The sequence below is a fragment of the Tenrec ecaudatus genome, chromosome 13 (genome assembly GCF_050624435.1).
Source record: "Tenrec ecaudatus isolate mTenEca1 chromosome 13, mTenEca1.hap1, whole genome shotgun sequence".
Lineage (NCBI taxonomy): Eukaryota > Metazoa > Chordata > Mammalia > Afrosoricida > Tenrecidae > Tenrec > Tenrec ecaudatus.
In genome coordinates this window covers 91,662,199-91,680,396 of record NC_134542.1, presented here as the reverse complement: position 1 = coordinate 91,680,396, position 18,198 = coordinate 91,662,199, and the positions used below count along the sequence as shown (strand labels likewise).

At 46.5% G+C, this 18,198-nt stretch overlaps 1 protein-coding gene across 1 annotated transcript; it reads left to right on the top strand.

Annotated features, from left to right (window-relative positions):
* The first annotated feature begins 1,128 nt into the window (after positions 1-1,128).
* Positions 1,129-15,600, top strand: LYPD6B (LY6/PLAUR domain containing 6B). The gene is made up of 4 exons (XM_075529665.1): positions 1,129-1,269; positions 8,295-8,393; positions 13,294-13,424; positions 14,958-15,600. The coding sequence occupies exons 1-4, from the start codon at positions 1,155-1,157 to the stop codon at positions 15,120-15,122; spliced, it is 510 nt and encodes a 169-aa protein (XP_075385780.1). The 5' UTR covers positions 1,129-1,154; the 3' UTR covers positions 15,123-15,600.
* The last annotated feature ends 2,598 nt before the right edge of the window (positions 15,601-18,198 follow it).

The window sequence follows — 18,198 nt, the reverse complement described above, 5'->3', positions numbered from 1 at the left end:
CACGCACGATCCCCTGTGATCCTGACCGGAGCCTCTCTTTGAGGCTCACAGTTACCCGAAAGTGTGGGCACAGCCGGCGTGATTAAGCCACTTTACAGATGAGGAAATTGAGGGTAATAGAGTCTCCAGCGCTTCTCTAAGGTCAGGCTAATAAATAGCAGAGCCCGGGCAAGAAGGGAACCCCTCCAGGCTCCAAGGTTCATTTTCTTTCTGCGGCCGCACCCCTGCCCCCGGGGCGCGAGCGGACGTGCTGGGAACGATATTATGAGTTCTGAGCATCGCTCCTGAAGATTTTTTTTTTTTAACCACTACCTAGGCCACTTGCCGACAGGACGTGCGGGGTTTGAGATGTGCTTACGTCTCCTCTGGGCTGCCCTGTGCCTGTCTGCTTTGCGAGCTCAGCTGGGCCCTCTTTGTCTGTGAGCACAGCAGGTAGCATCTGGGGAGCAGGCCTGGAATGATGGGGTCCTCACCTTTCAAACAACTCTTGCTCTGGTTCCTGCGGGAACATCTGACCGCTGCTCTTTGCGCCCAGGGTGACAGACACGAGGCTGGCACTCACCTTGACTGTGGGCTCTCTTCTTAGTGCCTGTGTGCCCAGAGAGCAGGAGAGCTTCATTTCTCACGCTGGTTCCCTTTTCATGACCCATTGCCCTTCCTGCCTTTCCAACAGGTATTGTCTCCTTCAGGGTTTGAAAACGAGTCACACGCGTGATCAAATCTAAGCATTTGCTTGGGGAATGGGGTTGACAGATCCACGGTCCGGCAGCCTCAGCTGACAGTGCCGCGGACCATGGTTGATTTACGAGAGCCGGTGATGCCCATCAGCCAGTTCGGACTGCAGGGCTGGCTGCTTGTCCTGCCTTAACCCCCAAGGCCAGTGTGTGCCCTGCTAACCTCAGCCAGCTGGTGCAGGGACCCGGCCAGTAGAAGGCAGTAATCGCTTAGCTTTCCATTGAATCAGAACTAATAGTTTGCTTTTACAGAGACTGGGGCCTTACAAGACAAGATGGTTGCATATGTTTGAATAACCGATCTTCGCAAAGAGAAGCCAAACACATTCTTGCTGGCGTAGAAAATACGAATAAACTCAAGCCGTCTCTCTCTTCTCGTTGTAGACAGAGGCATCTCGAAGTTTCCATTAACACATCAGAATGCTGCTCCTCTGCCAGGTTCTAGCCGTAGCTGTCATCCAGATTTCCCTCCTCTCAGAACACCGGGCACTCGCCAAGAACATCAACTTCTATAACGTGAGGCCTCCCCTCGACCGTAAGTACCCTTTACCTCCCCAGGCCATGACTGTGGGGTCAGCGTGCCCAGGGAAAGCCAGTTTCCACCCATGGCAACTTGGCCTTTTCCCGAAGCTTTCGGCTTACCCCTGAAAGCAAACAAGCCAGAAAGCCTTCCTTCCTTTGACTTCCTGTAATTCTCAAAAGGGATCCTGTTTTTTGTTTTTTTTTATTTGAAGCACTGATCATGGCATGTAGCAGGGGAAATTCGAGGCTCTTTAGTTGATCTCTTCATTACAACATTACGCATTGTAATTTTTTTGCATAAATTATACACATGCTCTTTCAAATGGCCACTCACCAATTTGAAAATAAATTAGGCTGTGTTTGAAATTCGGAAGCCAGAACATCACCAAAGCAAGATTTATTGTTATATAAATCTCTACCAGCAAAGATCTGAAGCTCAGAGGCGGTGTCTCTGAGCTTAGCAATAAGCAGCTACCTTTGTGTATCATCCACGGAGTAATATATGCTTAAATATTATCTGTACCTATGTATGTGAGGGTATGTTTACCATTCCTCTTTGCTTCTCCCTCTTGAGACAAGTAAAATTCTTCTGGTCTCATTAGAGAGACTTTTATAAATGACAATTATTTGGTATAAATGTCCATGCCTCTGGTTCCCACACCTGGAAGAGTATCCCCTTGAACGATCCGTTCCTGCATCCCTTCTGCAGTGATGCAGTCCGCAGGGGGATGGGGCTCAGGGACAGAGGCATCACTGGACGGTCCTGGAGCACACTGGGCAGCGCCAAAATGGCCGCCTCTAAAATTGTGCAGTGATTCTGCAGAAAGTTACTTTTTTAATAGAAACATCTCTGTAATTAGTCACTACCCTTTTCGAAACCCATCTGCATGTATCAGTATACCTACAAGCTTAAAACTCTGTGCCAGGTGACTTTTTGAATGTCCAGTGATCTCTGGCCAGATCTCTGTATTTCCCAATTACAAAGACGTCTTGAACCACGCAGTTTTGCCTGTGTGCACTACATACACACGCTCTTTGGGGTGGCTGCCAGGGTTTTGATAGGCGCCGATTTTATCTGATTTTCCAGCATTGCTAAAACATACAACATTGTGGTAAGTAGTGTTTGTGAACCTATACTGGTGGCATAGTGATTACTATTTGGCTATGATCCACAAGGTCAGCAGTTCAAAACCACCAGCCTCTCTTCAGGAGAAAGACTCGGCTGTCTACTCCCAGACAGAATTACAGTCTTGGAAACTCAAAGGGGCAGCTCTACCCTGTCCTACAGGGTCAGTATGAATCTAACTCGACTCGACCGCAGATTGAGTGAGCTGTGGGTCACTTTCTCTTTGAGGCTGAAGTAGCAATTGAAGGGGGAAAAGGAGACAATTATCTATCTATCTATCTATCTATCTATCTATCTATCTATCTATCTATCTATCTATCTATAGGAGACATTGTTAAAATAGGCTTCCACACAGTTACTAATCATATTATAACTATGGTCTCATTCAATGTAGGATGATTTTATAAAACAATCTTGTTAGTATTCATATAACTAAGAAAGGACACATTTAGGTAATTTCTGCTTACTACATATTATCCTATGATTACTATTGATGGTAAACATGAGCCTGGATTCCGTATGGTCTGTCAGGAGAAGAGGACACTGTGAGTTCCACACATGGCACCCCCCCACTCCTTGTGACTCCACTGGAGAGTGATTGACTCCTCTGTCCCTTTTCACCTTCTAGTTTAAAAAGATCTCAGATCCTGCTGGTGCACACAGTCAGGGTGGGACTCCTGGCTTGACAGCACTCTAAGTGAGATCCAAATCCCTCTAGTTCTTTCCATTGCGTTTTCTTAATTACTTATGATAATCATATCAGTATGTGTGAGCATGTATATCTATAGATTACATTGGGACACATAGACATTTGTTCTCCTAGATATACACATGCATATACTATACACCATGTCTCTTGAACTAGCCCTTATTATTAATTTCTAAATCAATAATGTTTGTAAAATGATTGCTTATTGGCATTACACTGACATAATTTTCATAATCCAAACTCCATTATGTTGATTCTGACTCAAAGCTACCATGTAGTTGGGGTAGAACTGCCCCTGTGGGTTTCTGATACTGTAACTGTTTACCAGAATAGAAAGCCTTAACTTTCTCCTGCAGTGTGGCTGGTGGTTTTGAACTACTGACCTTGAGATTAGTAGCCCAGCCTGTATACCACCAGGGCCCCACAGTTTCCAGAGATCCTGCAAATTTCAGACTTCTAAACCTACTGCAATGTATATCTTTAAAATCATTTTATTGAGGGATATAGTTCTTATAATATTCTATACATCAATTGTATCGAGCATATTTGTACATATGTTGCCATCATTTTCTAAACATTTATTTTCTATCTAAGCCCTTGGTATCAGCTCCTCTTTTTGCCCTCCCGCCCCCACCTTCCCACCCTGATGACCCCTTGATGAATCATAAATTATTATTGTTTTCATATCTTACACAAACCGCTATCTCCCTTCACCCATGATTCTGTTGTTCACCCGCCCCCCAGGGGGTTTATGCCTCGGTCATTACAATCAGTTCCCTCCCACCCCCTACCTTCCCCCTACCCTACCCTCCTGGTATGCCTACTCCCATTTATGCTCCTGAAGGGTTTATCTAACCTGCATTCCGTGTGTCATGAGCTCTTATCTGTACCAGTGTACATGCTCTGATGTAGCCAGAACTGAAAGGCAGAACTGGGATCATGATAGTGGGAGGTGAGGAAGCATCAAGGAACTAGAGGAATAGTGTGTTTATCATTGGTGCTTTATTGCATGCTGGTAGACTCAACCCTTCCTTGTGACCCTTCTGTGGGGGAATGTCCTATTTTCTACAGATTGGTTTTGGGTCTCTGCTCTCATGACCCCCTGCCTTCTCAACAATATGTGTTTATTCTGTTTTGCTTTGTTTTGTTTGGGGTCTTGTGGTGCCTGCTACCTGATCTATCAACCCCTCATGATCACGCAGACTGGTGTGCTTCTTCCATGTGGGGTTTTTGTTCCTCTGCTAGATGGCCACTTGTTTAACTTCAAGCCTTTAAGGCTCAGACACTATATCTTTTGATAGCTGGGCAACATCAGCTTTCTCCACCACAGTTGCTTATGCACCCATCTTGTTTTTAACGATCGTGTTGGAAGGGTGAGCATTACAGAATGCCAGGTTGTTAGAACAAAGTGGCCTTGCCTTGAGGGAGGGATTGAGCAGAGGCCCCAAATCCGTCCACTTCCTCAATGTGTTGGCATATAAGTATATGCACATAGGTCAATACCTCTATTTTTATGAATTAATATACTTACATAAGTGTGCAACTATGTGTATACCTCTATCCATAGTTTTGCTTCCTAAATCTTTCCTCTGTTTCCTTTTACCTTTCCCACCATAACGCTCTACCTATTAGTAATTTCTCTGAGCTAGATTGCTGTTGCTCCACTGGGATCTCTCCATCCACATTGTGACTTTTACTTCCCTAGTTGTTCCCCTGTCTATGGTGTTGTTTACTCACTGCTCCAACCCCCACTCCCCATCCCTGCACCTCCTCCCAAGTCCCTCCTGAACCATGGATCCTGTTGCTTTCTCCTGGGGCTTGCTTCCCATACCTATTTTATATAAGTAGGCAAAATAACATTGAAAGAGACAAAAGGAAAACAAACGAGTGAATAAAAACGGAAAAAGCAAAATAGAAGAAAAAATAAAAAGAAAAACTTAGCAAAACCAAAACAAAACAATGAAAAAGCATACATCATTCCAGGTCTGTCCGCTGACCTCTATGACTATCTCCCCACCTGACCTGGGGAGTTCTGGGAACTGCCCCTTCTAGCCTGAAGTTTATTTTGGGGGCTCCTCAGGGGGTTGGTGGCTTGACTTTGCTCCTGTTGCTGATCTGTTATGTTCCCTTCTTGGTTCATCCCACTATGGGGTGTTCAGACTGGACTGTCTCCCTGCCGTATGTCCCCAGGATTGTCCTCTGTCGCGGTATGCTCCAGCAAGGGGACATCATGTCTCCAGCCATTGTCAGCCCCACCGCTCACTCTGTGCCTTAGCAGCTCCACGCAGGATGCCATCCTCAGGGCTTGGTGGCCATGGTAGCCAGTATGGGGTCAAGACCCTCACTCTCTGTTTTTCCTTCTTGGGTTGCTTCCATGTGAGCATGGCAGGTTGGCCCCTCTCCCCAACCCGTAGGTTCAGTGTTGTCCTCTGTAGCACATATCTGTAGGTAGGGGTCAGTCTGGCTCTGACTGGGGCCGGCCCTGTACACCTCTCTGTTCATGAGTTGCTCCATGTGGTCACTTTGCTCTCAAGGTTTGGTGCACCCATTTTTATGAGGAAAAAATAGGAATTTAAAAGGGAGAAAATAATAATATAGACATTTTCAAAGCACTAGTAATTGTGCAGAGAGAAAGAAAAATGTATGTATACCCCCAAGATTCAGCATGAACTCCTTGTTACAGTTTTGAATATTTCCTTCCATGGCTTTGGCGGCAACTTGGTTACGGGTTGAGCTGCTAACCTCAAGGTCAGCAGTTTGAAACCACCAGCTGCTCCCCCAGAGGAGGAAAGGCTTTCTACTCCTGTGAAGAGTTCCCATCTCAGAAAGCAGCAGAAGCAGGTCCACCCTGCCCTGTAGGGAATGGCCTCAATGGCGATAGGTTTGGTTGCTCTGTACATACATGTAAATATATCCTTCACTAAGACCAGACAAATTACATTTTACACCCTTTGCTTTCTTTTTACACTGTTTTAAATATTTTAACGCCCCTACCTCCCCATTAAAAAGTCATAGATATGTATATATCACAAGCAAACAATGCTTTATTTAAAATCTTTTAAAAATGATTTTTTCTTCCATTGATTCCATGGGTTCAGGGACTAGAATTAAGAAAGCAAAGGTGTACCAGTACTTTAAACGCCCACCCCCAGCATTGAGAATGAGTATGTCTGAGACAGTGCTGACTGACAGGTCAAAATGGGTCCCTTCCTCCCTGTCTCTTTCCACTGTTCTTCCTTTGCCTCCCTCTTTCTCTGACCGGATACCTTTTTCTTCGTAGGCAAAGCAGAGATGTATTTGCATGTGTTCGGAAACCTTTGACCCCTTGCTCTTGTTGCTACTTTGCCCTTGGTCAGTGTGACAGTGCAATGGTTAACCGCTCAGCTGCTAACGGAAAGGTTGGTGTTGGGGATCCAAGAGAGGCTACAGAGGAGAAAACAGCTGGGGGACCTTCCTCCCCAGTCCACAGCCTGGAAGTCCTGCGGGGCAGTGTTACTCTCTCCTCGGCAGGGTTGCTATGAGCGGGAATCTATTTGGTGGCACCCCATGGCAACAGCATATCTCTCACACAGAAATGGAAATATATATATTACTCTCCCCACAACTTTCGACCATGGCCACATCCTTCACTATGACTCCTGGTTAGACTATTAGGACGGCTTGAAGGACACTTTGATCTTGATGTGTTCCTTGCACTCAAAATAGAAGCATCACAAGTTATTTACAAAGCATTTTACATTGGCCCATTCAGAAATGTCAGATTGTTTTTGTTTTCATACGTAGTGTCCATTAACGTCACCAATTGCAAGGCAAAAAACTGGCAGACAAAAGAACATGCCAGTGTTCTCAAAGCAGACTTACTACATATTAGCCTATGACTACAATTCTCTGCAGAGAACCCTTTCTTACCTTAACACACCGAGGCTGAGTGTAAGGTTCTTCAGACTTTCTGTCCATATACTATTGTCTAAAGAGGTCTTGGTGGGATAGTGGGTTACAAAATGGACTGCTAGCCACAAGGTCAGCAGTTCAAAACCATCAGCCACTTTTCGGAAGAAAACATGGGACTTTTGATCCCCATCAAGATTTATAGCTGGGAAACCCACAAGGGCAGCTCTGCTCTGTCCTACAGACTCACTGTCAGTCAGAGTCAACTGGATGGCAAAGAGTTTGGGTTGGTTTTATATAAAATGTTGCATTCGTGGTTGAGGAATTGACATATATCAAATATCAGACACGTGATCTATAGTTGGTGTATTATAATGGCCACATATCAAGTGAGAGCACCGTACATCCTTGTGGTTAAATGTAGCCGTAGTGAGTGGATATAGCTGGAAACCAGCATGACTTGATGTGCCTGGGACTCTGCTAAGTATATTTCAGGTAGTCTCCTATTTAATCCTCATTCCCCGCTGAGAATCTCCATAATTATTATTTTCTGAGAGCTGAAAAATGTCACAACTAATTAATGGTAAGGGCAAAATTCAAACTCAGGCAAATCAGACTCGGGTTCTTTCCGAGGGTGCAGTGACGCCCGGCATGGAGCTATTGGCTCAGGTACCCTCATCTCCCAATCTCGTCCCAACTTAGAATGGAGTGATCTCGTGGGTCTTCCACGGTAGGTGGTGGATCTGTTTTCATTGTTCTATGTTAGCTGCCGTGAAATTGGCCCAACTGTAGGCGGCACCAAGCACAACGGAAAGAGCTGATGCTCTGTCCTGCGCCGTCCTCATGATCTGTCGGGGATCCGATGGCTGTGATCCCTTAGGTTTTTATAGCTGATTTTCAAAAGCACACCGCTTTCTTCCTGAGTTTGAAGATGCTGTTGGAAGGTTCAGCATCATACCAGCACACACACTGACGGATGCGCGGGGCCTGTGCATGCAGGGTACGGACCAGCGATCAAATCATCCCCTGGAGAAGGCAGGAATTCATCCGCTGAACACCACTGCCCCACTTTTTTTCCACTCAAGTAAAACTTGACAGGTGAAATACTTAGAGAAAAGGGAATACAGAAAATGCCTGAAGTCTGGCAGACAAATCTAGCTTCTTAGGAACACAGAGTCTAAGGATGATTGATGGCTTCTGAATTTTGCTTGATCTAATAAAAACATGTTAATATTGTGCCACATTTGAAGCTTGATGCTTTTGTCTGTTTTAACCTTAAGGTTTCACTTTATTATTATTTTTTTCCCCTTTAAAGCAACACCATTTCCAAACAGTTTCAAGTGTTTTACCTGTGAAAACGCAGTGGATAATTATAACTGCAATCGATGGGCGGAAGACAAGTGGTGTCCACAAAGTAAGTGTGCTGAGTCAGAGGTTTGTTTCATGGTCTCACTGCATTTAGGTTTAGGCTGGGCTTAATGTAACAGGCACCCTGGTGGGGTAGTGGTTACGCGTTGGGCTGCTAACTGCAAGGTCAGCAGTTCAAAACCACTAGCTGCTCTGGGGGAGAAAGATGGGGTGTTTGACTCTTATAAAAAGTTACAATTTCAGAAACGAACAGGGCAGTTCTACTTTGTCCTGTGTGTCATGAGTTGATGGGGTTAACCTGTCAACAGGTGACTGACGGTCTACAGGGATGGAGACGTTTCTTCTGCAAAACTCTCTGAACATCATTCTCTATTGAGAGAACTTAAAACTGGTAGAGTAGCCTCAATTTGTAGTTTATGTCTGCCTGGAGGGAAGAGTCTCTTAAATGGCATTTACTCGGGAGAACAAAAAGACCACAATGTTGGCGCAGGCATCCTAAGAATTTCAAGAATGCGTAATGATACCGCCAGGAAAGTCAGACTGGCTGGCGGAAGCAAAGGAGGGGTTTTGTGCTCTTGAGAGACCCTGACACTTGGGAAACTCATCCATTCGGTTGGCAACTATTGGATGCCCCTTAGTTCCCTTTGTTTGCTGACGTGTGCCCACTGCTTAGACAGCTCCTAGCCTCTTTCTGGCTCTCAGTAAGGACTTGTCATCAGAATGAGTGGATACCTTTGATTAGGTGGTCAGGGAAATCTCCTCATGGAAGGTGACTTTTGAAGTAAGATCTGAATGACCCGCTCAAGGTACCCAGGCAGCCATCTGTAGGGAGCGCATGCCAGGAAGGGGGAACAGCCGAGGCAAAGGCTTCAAGAGGCCAGAAGGGGCTTCACCTGTTCAGCGATCACAAAGGAGATGGGCTGCTGAGGCTTAGTGGGCGATGGAGAGAGCGTCTGAGAGGGACCCTAGGACCAAGCACAGGCCCTGCTGATTCTGATAGAGTTTGGACTCCCTGGTAAATGCCACAGGAAGGCAGTAGAAGGTTTTAAGGTAGGGGGTGCGTGTGAGGCTAGTTGTGTTTAAAAACAAAGGATCACTCTGCATAATTGGGAAGGGCATTGCCTGTAGGGAAGGGAAGTCGATGAATGAGCCTCCTGTGGCTGGAGTCAAGGAGGACAGAAGTCACCCATTTTACTGCGTAGGAAACTTTGGAAGGAAAGGAGACAGGATTTGCTGATGGGTGATTTGTGGTTGAAAGTGCTACTTTGGGTGTGTTAGACCGGGTTAATTAGAGAAATAGATCCAGAAACACTCAGAGGTATATAAGAACACACTATAGCAACGAGCAATTGTATATTGAGAAAACATCCCAGCCCAGTCCAGATCAAGTCCATAAATCCAATATTAGCCCATAAATCCAACGCTAGTCCATAAATCCTTCTTCAGACTCATGCAGCGCATGCAATGATGCCGAATGCAGGAAGATCACAGGCCAGTGAGTGAAAAGTCTTGTGGATCCACTGGCAGTGGTAGCATCTCCTGGGCTCTGGCTGCCATCAGTGTAGCTCCATGTGGCTTGGCAATAGAGTGGTGCAGCAGAGAGTGCTGAAGTTCCCAGAATCCTCATGAGAAGGCCGTGCCCACAAGGAGGCATCAATCAGGCTCTTACCTGATAGACAGGCTAGACTCCACCCCTACATTCTATTTATCAAGTTGATGTGAAATTATGTAACTACCATTTTAGGGCTATAAGGAGACTGGTAGATTTTAGAATGTACTTTTTTTTCTTCAAGTTTCCAAATATTAAAGCCCAAGAGAAAAGGCAAATGACAAGTTAACAAAACCCTTTCAGAGTTAGACGTTACCAGTTGAGGTCTACTTTTACTTTTTTTTTGAAATTGCGATGCCACCTTATTTGGAGCAGGGAGATAGCCTTGCTCACTAGGTCGTCCTGGTGGCCCAGTGGTGATGGGCTCACCTGAGAACACTGGGCCAGCAGTGAGAATCCACCAGCAGCAGCTCCATGGGAGAAAGAGATGGCAGTCTGCTTTCATAAGGATTACAATGTTGGAAACCCAATCCCTGGTGCATCGTGGTCTTGCATTGGGCTGCTAACCTCAAAGCTGCCAGTTAGACCCCACCGTCTGCTCCAGGGAGGGCAGATGGGACTTTCTACTCCTGTGAGTGTTAAGGTTTTGTAAACCCACTTGGGCAGTCCCACCCTTGCTATGAATTGCTATGAGTTGGAATCGACTCAATGGCAGTGAGTTTGGTTTTTGGTGGGGAGGGGGCAGCAGCAAGGCAAGTCTGTCATGTCCTCCCTGAAAACCTGACGCTTCGAGAGCTCCACATGGACCGCCAGCACAGTCCAGCATGGTATGAACGGCATCCTGGACCATGCGCCACTCAGGTCCCATAGACAGGAACCACGTTGGAATGCGAAGGAAGGTGTAATTTCTTACTTTTCACTTCCTCATTGTTTGGGGGAGTGATAGTCAACCATTTCTTGGGGCCAACAGACCTGCAGCTAGTGTTCTTTGTCATCTCGGCTTTCATTTTCATCCGACAGCTTCGCTTCTGTGGCCTGCTGGTATTGTTGCAGGAGGTTCTGTGTGAAACAGGATATGACAAGAATGACATTTCTTGCTTTATTTACCTGGCTTCTCCTCGGACTTCTTAGGGCTGCGTTCGCATGTGTGACATCTGTATGAATCGTGCTGCTACCAGTTTTCAGCTCTTCTTTTGTTTGGAGTATAAATGGCAGTGCCGCTACACCGTCCGGCTGTTTCCTTTCCTTCTGAATTCATGTCAGCTAATCCTGTACAGCACTCTACAGCACCATCTAGTTTTAATTAACAGCATATTATGAGACAGAACACCACTCTCCCCCACCCCACCCCGCCCCGCCCTACCCAGAGTCCCAAACCCACTGCTAACTAGTCAATTCCGACTCAGAGAGACCCTGTGTAGGCTGCCATCAGCAAAGCTCCATGTGGCCTGTCAACAGGAATGTCTCACAGGGAGGTGAAGCAGAGAGCAAGTGTGTGTCTGCCTCCAGAGAGGAAGACCAGCATTCCTAGAATCCTCGGGAGAAGGCCATGTCCACACAAGGCCTCATTGACCATGGCCTGATTGACAGGCCAGGCTCCCCCACTTCGCAAGTTGACAGGAGGTTATGTAACTGCCACCAATAGCATTTAGTTAAGACTGCAAACCCTAGCGAAGGCCCTCTGTTAGAGCCCCACCTCCTACCATGTTGTGCTTGCAGGACCATAAGCCAGAAACTCTGCCTTGGTTACTCCACCTCAAAAACGAAGCTATTAATAAGGCTGACTTGACAGGCTTATTAACACTATGTGTTTGCGCTTCCTCATATATAGCACCCTCGTAGTGTAGTGGGTTAAGTGTCAGGCTGCTAGCCACATGGTCAGCAGTTCAAACCCGCAGCAACTCAGAGGGAGAAAGATAAGGTTCTCTGCTTGTGGAATAATGTCTGGCCTCAAAGTTCCTTATAAGGTCATATTGAGTCTAATCAACTCAATGGCAGTGAGTTAGTTGGTTTATTTATTACGGCTATGATCTAAAGCTTACAAGAACTTTATTAAACTAGCAGTTGCCACTGAGTCAGCTCCAGCTCATGACGACCTTCTGTGTAACAGAATGAGACGTTGCCTGTCCTCCATCATCTTTCTGACACGTTTATTGTGGCTTTTGTGTCAATCCTTCCCATTGAGGATTTCCCTTATTTTCACTGAGCCTCTCTTTGACCAAATAGTAGAACATTCCATCCCACCATGTGACTCACAAGGAAAACTAAGCAAAGGGAATCTACCAGGGCTTCAGCAGAGGCAGCCCCAGAATCCTCAGCCTTAGTCTAGCTAGTTCCCATGCTAGAGCCTGCCCGCCCGCCTGCGAGTCTGTGCTCTGTGAACTAAGCGGCATTTCTTTGTCCCAGAATGCCTGTGCAAGAGTCTCTGAAGCAGAGGAGGATGTAGAACATCGAAGGAAATGCCTCTCTTGGAGCCACCCTACCTAATGGAGATGCAATGTTTAAAGCTCTGAGGAAAAGTCAGTGGATGAGGAGCAGTGTGTGTAGAAAGTCCACGATCTTTTCACTTCATGTTAACCCTCACATACTTTTTTGAAGTTCCCCTTGTGGAATTTCTAGCTATCAAAGGGTGGGGAGAAACACAGGACGTAAATGTTAAACAGTCACGAAAAATGGGAATAAGTGGGCGAGGAAATGTCGTTTGGAAAGAGCAAGCGCATGAATAACACGAGATGAGGAAGGAGGGTGGTCTGGAGGTGTAATTTGAAGCACTGGCTTAGAGCCCCACACGATCTCTTAGTATATAAGAAACAAACGTTTGAAAAAATGCAAAGACAAATGTGTGGGCCCACTGCCTTTTAAGTTCACGGTGTTCCTTTTCTTTTGGAGTTTGAGGCCATGTGATTCAGAGAGAAGGAGCCCCTTTCATTTGAATGAAGCAGAAGGATGGTTCTGATGAAAGCTTTCCACTTGGTTTGTTTCCCTTGGTTTGGATTTGTCCTAGCTTAAGCTGGCCCAAAGGGCGGCGCTACTCACTGCCATCGAGCAGATAGTGACCCTCGAGGGCAGAACAGAACCCCACTGTGGGTTTCCGAGCCGGCACCTCTTTGAATGATTGGGGAGCCCCGTCTAGCTCCTGTGGCTCCAGAGGATAGGTGCCCATTTATATTCCTTGTCAAATGTGCAGGTGTGTCAGACGCTGTGGCTTCAGAACTGCCACCTCAAAACTCCCGCGTTCCCTGTCACCAACTAGCTTGCTTGGAGACCTCGGATCACCCTGAATATTATTAGTCCTTTCTGAAGGGACTGCCGGGAGAGCTTTCTTTCTTTCTTTGTTTTTTTGTCATGTGGAAAATGGAGTTGCCTTGATCTCCCCCTCTTCTTTCTCCCTGCCCAGATACCCAGTACTGTTTGACTGTTCACCACTTCACCGGGCAGGGCAGGAGCACAGCCATCACCAAAAAGTGCGCCTCCCAGAGCGAATGCCATTTTGTTGGCTGCCACCACAGCCCGGACGCCGAACACACAGTAAGGATCGTGCACGTGAGAAATGACTTTGCAGACGTTTCATGCTAAGTTGTCTATCACGGCAAGTTTCATGTGCGTTGCATGTCATGGGAAAATCAGGAAGGATCAGAAATATGGTGAACTTATTCACGCTTTGAGGAAAGACTCCGTGCATTGTAGTTGCTCAGTGTCATCTAATCTGTTCTGACCCCTCGTGAGCCCACGTATAACAGACTGAAACACTGGGGACGCCTGCACCCGCCTCACCACCCTTGCTGTGCTTCAGTCCACTGCACAGCCCTTGTGTCAAGCCGTCCCGCTGAGGAACTTCCTCTTTTTCCCTGCCCCTCCCCGTTACCAAGCATGATGGCCTCTTCCCACAACTGGGCTCTCCTGAGAACGCGTCCAAGGACGTGAGATGAAGTCCTGCCCTCCTTGCTTCTAAGAAGTGCTCAGCTGTATTTCCAACACAGATTGGTTTGTTCTTCTGGCCGTCCATGGGCGAGGTCAAGGAAAGGGGAACCAAAGGGAATTTGAACACTGTCCACATCAAATAACGTTGCCCGCAAATGACAATAACGGGTAGTATCCAGAGTGACGGCATAAGCCTGGGACTTCTGGGGAATTTTCCAAGGCCTGCTTCAGTGGCCCAAGCACAAACGGTTCACGAGACCATATCAGATAGTGCCCTGGACACAAGCGTGGGGAGAGGAGCCTGGGGTACAGGGACTCCTTGTTTTCTCTCACTACCTCTACGGAGGAGAGCAAGTGAGCGCTGGGCAGGGAGCCTCCGTTTAGTACAATGAGCCCACAGAGGACTTTGAGGTCCATGGAAGCAGATGAGCAGGCTCTTCTCCCACAGTATCCCTGGGTGTCTTTGAACTAGCAACCTCTAGGTTAATAGTCAAAGGTCAATGGCTTGTGCCACCCTGCGACCTAGCAGTACAGGTCTTTATCTTTCCTAGACATTCTGGAAGCCTCCATTACTGTCAAGGTTTAACAGGCGAGGCCATTGTAAAGGGCAAGCCCAGGGAATCTCCGCAGGAAGATGCGGTCCTTAGAAGTAGCTGCAACCTTCCACCGCTTTTCACCACTCAGCAGCCATATTTACCAAGCCATTGCCGCCCTGACTGTAGGACTCAGGTGTTAGCATAGACAACAGAGCGTCCTTATTGTCCTCTAAAAAGCAGCACCGAGAAGGAAAATCAATGACTAACCCCCAAAGTTCCCAGCTTTCATTGTGCCTCAGTGTTTTCCCTCCCAAGCTTTTAGAAGATGTGTCAAACAATCAGGCAGCCTCATTCAGTTTGGCTTGCTATGGCTGGGTTTGGCACACGGAATCCCGGAGAGAATGGAGACGCTCCAGATGGTGGTCTTCTCCCCGCCAGTGAGCTGAGGGCACCCAGTGGGGAACACAGACTGGAGCACCATCTCAAATTCTGTCTGCAGAGAGACCCGAGGACATTTCTCTTAGTTTTAGCTCTTCCCTGTTATTATTATTATTATTGTTATTCCTGGTATTCAAACACCCACCCTCCTTGCTTTTTGTAACAGGAGTGCCGGTCTTGCTGCGAAGGAATGATCTGCAATGTGGATCTGCCCACCAATCACACGAACGCCGTCTTCGCAGTCATGCATGCGCAGAGGACGTCTGGGGGCAGCATGCACGTGCTCCACCTGCCAGTACTTGTTGGGCTCTTCATCCTTCCCTTGCTATGACACCACCATCCCTCAACGGGGCAGACACCGTCTCCAACCGCCCACGCTGACAAACTGTACATGGTGAACTTTTGAATGAAGACCAACTTGGCACCTGGTAAAGGGCACAGCGGAGCCCAACACCGAGCCAGTTGTTTGCTTAGCTAAGGCGTGAGGTCACAGGATTGGGAGGAAGGGATTATTTAGTCTCCAGGTTTCCTTGTTAGGCGGGGCTGGCTCGCTGGTGTCAGTTATGCAAGGAGGATCCTTCCAACGTCTATAAGGAGTTGCGGTCGACTGGAGAGCCACCACCTGACCAGGCCTTCACCTGCAAGGACTTCTTGACCCCACAGAACCCCTCAGAGGCTGCTGGGTCCAACCTTCTCAGTTCTGTGATTTGCTCAGAGCATGATTATAAAAGCTAACCCTTCCCCAGGATGCAAAAGCAGTTTCCCCATCAAGGACATAGGAGGTGGGAAGGGCAAGTGGCAGAAGAACGGATATGAAATCCACTCGCTAATTGGGGGAGGGGAAATAAAGCTTTTAAATTATACAGTGTACTTGCATGTTTCTTGTGTGGCACCTACCCATGTCCTTAAGGAGGTCGGTGAAGTCATGTCTTCTGCATCATGGGGGTTATATTCTGACTTTTAAAAAATGTGATGCCAAATGGGCGTGCTCTCTCTCTCTCTCTCTCTCTCTCTCAGAATTGGATGTGAAGTGCAAACTTAGTAAAATGAGAAGGTGAGCCCACCTCCTTGCTTAAGGAAGATGACAGCTAAAAACACACTGCGCCCCCAGCATTGACAGTGCCCCTAATGTAAGCATAGTGCAGACCCCAGTGTTTTGTTCAGTTGTGTCTGGGGGCTCCATGAACCGGGGGCTGAACACTGACAACAGAACCCTGGCAAGATGACCCTTCTGTCTACAGTCCATCCGGTCATCTCTGTCACGTCCATCAAGAAGTCCCTCTCTGCACATCTCAAATGTTTGGTCTCCTTGTCCTCTTCTGCCTTTGTAACAGTCTCAGAATTTCAAGTGTGCATCATCTTTATGTTTCTAGAAAACTTATTTCCTGCCTGACACTTTAGATGCGACCTTTAGAATGGGTCCTTGTATGCGCAGAGATGAGTTAGTTGAGTTGGGTTTCTTGTTTTTGTCCTTCCTTTGTGTCCACTGTTAGAATGCTAGGACTCTGGAATACACTGACCATCCTGCCTGTCATCTGAATTCACTAGTGACAAGGGTTGGCCCCAAATCTGGTCCACCTCTTGTTTTAGAGTCTGAAGTTTTAGTGGAACACAGTCATGCCCATTTATTTTATATATGAGAGGGTATCTCCCACCCCCCAAATAGAAAAAAGTCCCACTGAGCAGAGCCTTCTTAGGTGAGCATCAGGCAACTCCCTCTGAATTAGTGCACCCAGTGGCATTGCCTGGGAAGGTGCTATCTGGTCACAGGGAACTTTTTTCATCAAAGCAGTTTCACTCGAACTTCATTTTTAGTGATGGCCAATTTAAGAGAATAGCACGTGACTGGGAAATTTTGTTTCCTGCTCAGGAACAATGCGGCAGAAACTGTTGTTATGTTGAACACAGCTTACAAAGACAGTGGGAAAAACTCAAGTATACTAGTGGTTTTCTCATTTCAAAAATGGTGAAATGTCAATTGATGACAAACCTCCTTCTGGATGTCCATCAACTTCTCAGTCAAAAATGTCAACTGTAGTGCTTTTGGAGTGCATTCCACCAAGTCAGACTGTCAACCAAGCTTTCTACTTAGAGGGCCTGAAAAGATGGTGTAACATTGTGGAACAAAAAAGGCCTGATTTGTGGCAGACAGGAGACTGGTTTTTCCGCCACAACAATGTACCTGCTCATGTGGCTATGTCAATGCACTAGTTTTTGGCAAAAAAAACCAGCATGCCTCTCTTGCCCCATGCACCTTCCTCACCTGACCTCACATCTGTGACTTCTGTTTGTTTCCATGAATCAAGAGGGACATGAAAGGACAGCAATTTGACTACATAGAAGAGGCGAAGAAAAAAACGATGGAGGTGCTGTCAACCACTCAAACATGAGTTTGAACAATGTTTCCAAGAATGGAATTGCAGATTTGACAAATGATTAAGTGTAATGGAGAGTACTTTGAAGGTGATAATGTTTTGTAAAATAATGTAAATACACAACTTTGTGGTCAGGGGTTTGTGTTTTTTGGGGGGTACCCCTCCTGTTGTTTATGACTGCTTTCACATTACAGTGGCGAGGTTGGGTGTTTACAGTGGAGACTGGTTTGCAAAACGTGGAAGGTTCAGAGTCTTGCCCAGCAAAGGGGCTGGAAGGCAAGGGTGCATTGAGGACACGTGACCTTTGTTCGTTGCAGCAATTGCATCATCAGTCATTGCTCTGAACAAGGGCTTTCCAGCTCACTTTCTCGGTTTGCTTTTGTCCTCACAGTCTGTGCCTGCTTCTTCTTTGTTTGGCTGACTTGTTCCCGTTTTCCATACAGCATCTTAGGAACTGTGTGCTAATTTCAGGAGCTGGGCAACAGTGATGTCTCATCTCTCCCTTGAAGCATTGTGAGCGCCTCACCCTTAGGCTCTTTAGCTTCCAATTAAACAGGGACGGGGAGAGAGTATCATTCTCTCGCCTTCACTGGCCAACCTGCACCTCACCTGGAAGCATCAGGTATGAAGCCTGATGCAGACTTACCTACTTTTCACTCAGCACCTTGAAGCATTAGCGTTTTCACAGCTTATGCTTGTTTGAAATTAATTACCTATGTTTCACTTGGAACATTTGAATTGCATCTTTGGTTGTCTTTTTATTCCCCCCGGTTTCTTTTGACTGTGTAATTGATGAATTGTCTTGTTAAACACCATTAGCAAGCAGTGTTTTTTTCTTTCTGATTTTATTTCTGCTGTCTCGATTAGTAAAATTTCCTCTGTGTGTGTGTGTGTATGCAGTTTTCTTTCCTAAGGAAGCAGCTTCATTTTCTTGCCAGCACCCACATGTCAAGTTTGCAAATGTGTCTCTTCTTCCTGCCACTTTCCGTGGCATTAAAGTCGATTGACAACATGTACAGGAGGGCATTATGC